General features: G+C 38.3%; 1 protein-coding gene across 1 annotated transcript in view; it reads left to right on the plus strand.

Annotated features, from left to right (window-relative positions):
• The window catches only part of LOC119422967 (ADP-ribosylation factor-binding protein GGA3), a 13,225-nt gene that overhangs the window by 2,385 nt on the left and 5,840 nt on the right, over positions 1-5,000 (plus strand). Inside the window, exons 2-8 of the mRNA XM_037690377.1 lie at positions 165-249; positions 1,047-1,122; positions 1,665-1,763; positions 3,344-3,467; positions 3,632-3,732; positions 3,815-3,895; positions 3,981-4,118. Coding sequence (XP_037546305.1) covers positions 165-249; positions 1,047-1,122; positions 1,665-1,763; positions 3,344-3,467; positions 3,632-3,732; positions 3,815-3,895; positions 3,981-4,118 — 704 coding nt within the window. The remainder of the gene's footprint in view (positions 1-164; positions 250-1,046; positions 1,123-1,664; positions 1,764-3,343; positions 3,468-3,631; positions 3,733-3,814; positions 3,896-3,980; positions 4,119-5,000) is intronic.

A 5,000-nucleotide genomic window follows, 5' to 3' on the forward strand; every position in this document is an offset into this window, starting at 1 on the left:
ATCTGAGGAGCAGACTGCTTTGAATTTAACACCATCGCAGAACTCTCACCAGACCTTAAAAATACATGTTGAATAATCAGCTATTTATAGTTTTTTTCCAAGTTATTTTTATTTCCTCAATAGTTGTCTTTTTCATAACTAATTTGTTTGTCTTATTGTACCAGACAGAGCCACAGATCCAAATAATGAGGAGGACAAATGGGACTGTATTCAGGGCTTCTACCAGCTTGTCAACCAGGAGACTGAGGGGTAAGCAGAGTGTACTTACCTTTGTTTGATTTGAAACAGTTCCCATACTTTGCAGCAATTTTCTCTCCTTTGTTTTTAGCCAGGATGTTTGCTTTATATTGTAACAAGAAGAATTGCTTCACAAGTTGAGACCACGGTTCCTATTGCAGCACGCTGAGATGGTGGAACACACAAACAGAGAGGAAGAACTCCGTTGCGCCTTTGCTGCTCTCACTATGAACGAGATGTAAAGTCAAAAGCAAATTCAAAGAATGCCCTGCCATTTAAGAATCTCCAAAAGATGTTTCCATCGCTCATTCATACCCTCTCACAATAAAATTTGTAGCAGTGGGACTGGGGGTCAGGATTTACAATCCAGGACAACTGAATGGTAAACGCTGTTCCTCAGTCTTCCTGTGCAGCATTTCGGGGATGTCTTCCACGGGGTGGTAGTGTGAAAACATGATAGAAAGGGCGAGAATAGTCTGATAATTCTGCAGGCCTTACCGTGGCAATGTAGTTTGTAGATGTCTATCAGAGGGGAAGGTGTTGACCACCCTCCTGAGAGCTGCCCTGTCTGCCTCTGAACAGTTTCCAAACCACGGAGTACGTTGAAACGCTTTCTACCCAGCAGTGATAAACGTCTTCATCATTTGAGCAGAGTTGTGCTTCTTCCCCCAGTGTGTTGAAGAACAGTCAAGTCCATTCCTGTTCGCTTTTAGCTCACACGGCAGTTCCTTGAAGATGGCATGTGAGCAGTGTTGCTACTTGGAATTTACTTGCACATTTTAATTGAATTAAATGTTTTCTGTTTTCAGGCCACAGGTGGCACTTCGTCTGCTTGCCCATAAAATCCAGTCTCCACAGGAGAAAGAAGCTCTGCAGGCTCTCACCGTCAGTAACCAGAATACTCGCACTTACAAATACTCTACACACACGATGCAGATACTTTTTAAATACCTCTTTTTGCTCTATGTCTTTATTGAATTTTTTTTTAACGTTTTGACATTCATTGGCATCTTATTCTTGTTTTATATCGGTGTGTGGGCAAATCTAATGAATGTTTTCATGCATGGGCCATGTTAAATGTCATGTTTTTCATTTACTACAATCCCTTCAAAGATGTTCATTAATTTCCTAAGAACAAACGTCTTTGTTTTAACTCTGACAGACTGATCTTGTGAGTAAGTCTGTAACTCAAATTTACCCCATGAATGAAGAAAATGAACCAGTTGGTTATTGACACAGTCTGAGGGTTTGAATCAGTTTTCTTCCATGAAATGTTAACTTTTCAAAGCTCATGAGACTCATGTCATGTGACATTTAAGGCTGGTTAACCTTAAAAACAAGTAGTGACAAAATCTGATTTTTTTTTTTCATGTTTCAGTTCCAAAGTGTGGCAACAATTATCTTTTTTTATTTTTGGTGCTTTCCAGGTTCTTGAGGCGTGCATGAACAACTGTGGAAAGAGGTTCCACAGTGAGGCCGCCAAGTTTCGCTTTCTGAATGAGCTGATTAAAGTCTTGACACCGAAGGTACTTTTACACACAGTAGACCCATTAAAAGTACCCTGGAGCAATAATGCATAAAAACAAGAGAAATTTTCTGAGAATTTATAGAAGTCCAAGTACCAGATTTAAAGTGCAGTAATAGCACATACATTTTTTTAAATAGTTTTTGTACCTTTAAATGTACAACAAACTTTAAGGGTCTGGACAAGTAAACTTGTATATTTGTCTTAAAAACAACCCTCTTATTGTTCCCTTTAGTTTAGTCAGATTTACCCTAAAATATTATGAGTTGGGATCAATATTGGATTTTTGGCCGATATCCGATATGCCATTGTTAAAACTTATTTGGCCTATAACCGATACCAATACCAATATTTTTCCCTAGACCTACTTACAGAGACTACATATCTTTCTCTGCTGTGGAATTAAAATACGACATTAGTCTGCATGGTCTTTGTCCGTCTGGCCTGCTACCACATGCAGATGACAAAAAGGGGGCTGAAAATGATGCAACACTTCAACATGGATTATGTTTAATCTCACATTTATTCATGACATTTACTCTCTCTAACACAACAACACTCGGACAGTGGAAATTTGTAAATTTTCACAAATCTAAACTCAACGGCGTGTGATGTCATAACGTTGTGCTGGTGCTGCAACTGGGCTGTCATACAAAAACATTCCCTTATTTTTTTATTTATATATATATATAACAGCGCCTTTTATATCGGTGAGTTATTTTGATGGAATGGCCGATGGCCGATATTTAACTTTATTGCTAATATCATCCGGTGCCATGCTGATTTATTGTGCATCCTAATTATGAGCATTCTAAATTCAAATTCAAAAACACTTTATTAATCCCAAAGGTAAATTATTTGTTGTTGTAGCTCCTTATCCTCATTTCATTAAGAGATGTTATAGATGCTGATGGCTGTAGACAGGAAGGATCTCTTGTAAAGGTCCATGCCACAGTGGATCCTAAGAAACTGGCTGCAGATGCCGTCCGATCCGTCCACCCAGACTCAAAATAACTGTTTTTCTGTAGTATAAATTCCTGCAGGGCAAAATACAAAGCCAAACTTTAATATTTTAACAAAGAGACAAAAGATTTATATTAGAGATCAATCATAGATTAAAAAAGTTAAAAGAAAAACACAATTCTGTCAGTTAAAATCCTGAATACACTTATTTTATTGACCAAGATGAGCAGATTTATTTCATTCATTGTTTGCGTGTACAGAATCAAAATAAATAGAAGCAAATACAATTACATAAAAAATATTCTGCTAAATGCGTTCAAGTGGTATATATTTTAAATGTCAACAGATGGACAAATGTCACACAATAACAAATTCTACAATTAAAATCCCTAAAAACAATCACATTTAGATTTATAAATTATCAAAAGAACTTTATTGATGGTGACGAAGTGAAAATAGAAATCTTGCAGAGTAGTTTATGGAGAAGTTGTTTATTAAATTATGATTGGACAAAAAAAAAAATCTAGTTTTATTATTGTATCTTTTCCATACTGATCATGTCAACCTAGTCTAAATTACCTTGAACTTATTAATTTTCTTTATTTTTCTTCTGAGCAGTACTTTGGCACGTGGACTCCACAGAAAGTCAAAGACAGAGTGACGGAGGTCCTGTACGGCTGGACGCTCTGGCTCAAAGAAGAACCAAAGATTCAGGAGGCGTACCGCATGCTGAAGAAACAGAGTGAGGAACAACAAAAACACAAATTATGATCAATCTGTTCAAAGTTTATCAGCCCAGAAGATCGCCGGCCTTACACTTAAAACTAAAAATTAAAGTGACGTGCACAAAAAGACGATGCTTGTTGCTCTGGAGAATAACTCTCTTGTTTCCCTGTCCTTTGTTAGACATTGTGAATAAAGATCCCAAACTTCCGGACACAGTGATTATGGCCCCGCCTTCACAAAGAACCACCGAATCTGTTTTTGACCAAGAAGACAAGGCCACGGTGAGTGACTGTGAGTGTAAACAAAAACCAACAAATACATCTACTCCGTTTTATTTACCTCAACAAATGTGCATTTCATCAGCTGTTAGCAAGATTACTGAACAGTAGCCGTCCTGAAGACCTGGAGACTGCCAACAGGCTGATTAAAAGCACCATGAAGGAGGTGAGGAAGGCCGCGGAGGTGCTGGTCAGTTCTACATGAATTACTGACTGTATGAATACATTTTGACCAGTATGTTACTTCTTAGGAGCAGGAAAAGGTTGAGAAGGTGGCAAAGCGAGAGTCCACTCTGAAGGAGGTGGAGTGCAGCACCAAGCAGCTCCGAGAGCTGCTGGACCAGCACGTAGTTACTGGGACATCATTCCAGCCCAGCGATGATGTGAAGGTATGTTGGACATCAAACAGATGAACAACGCGCCGACGCTGGCAACAAAACAAGATGAGCAAGTTTGTAAGTCATGGCATTGTTTGCTTTTGTTTCAATTAGAACAAAAGTAAAATTCTCTGCTAAAATACTGGATCAACCAAGTGTTTAATTTTTGCTTTAAAATATAAATATTTGAGCTGGACTTTAATATGAAAGGCCAACATTTCAACTTCTTTTTGAAGCACTGTACGCAGTCCCAGAAACCAAAGCTGAAATGAGGGTTCTCTTTTCGATATTCACTTCGAAGTGTTAAACACAGGTTTTAGGTTTACAGCAAAATAAATAAATAGTCTTTACTGTTCAGTTAGTTTTAGACTGGACTGCACATTGGACCCCCCACCCCCCCCACCACCCCTCGCATGTTGTAGCGTGAGGTCAGGGAGCAATAATTCATCTGAATCCTGTGTTATCTATGACGGGGTAATGTTCCAGTGTCATGTGATGTTCTGCATGTTTGTTATTCTCCGTCTTTAAGGAGTCCGTCAATCTTCAGCAGCTGAATGTAGAGAAAACTCCAGGACGCTTTCCCATCCTAAATTGTACTTGTTAGATTATAGTTCTTCTTGCAGAGGTTTAAGATCACTTTTGTCTCCTTTGCTCCTCTCTTGTGATTTATTTAAAGAAATGCAAATCAGAAGATTTAATGTATGAACTCAAACAAGTAAGGGATGTTAATTAGAGCTGCCTCTCGTCTTTTGACAGCTCTACTAGACGGTTAATTTTTGTTGTTTGATTTTGCTGATTGGAGTCTTGAGATTTTTGTATGTAGGATTTTTAAATCCGTTGTTAAAATGTATGTTGTCAGCAGATGGAAGTGTTTCCCACCCACAGACTCCACCT

The sequence above is a fragment of the Nematolebias whitei genome, chromosome 16 (genome assembly GCF_014905685.2).
Source record: "Nematolebias whitei isolate Nwh7 chromosome 16, NemWhi1, whole genome shotgun sequence".
Taxonomy (NCBI): Eukaryota; Metazoa; Chordata; class Actinopteri; order Cyprinodontiformes; family Rivulidae; genus Nematolebias; species Nematolebias whitei.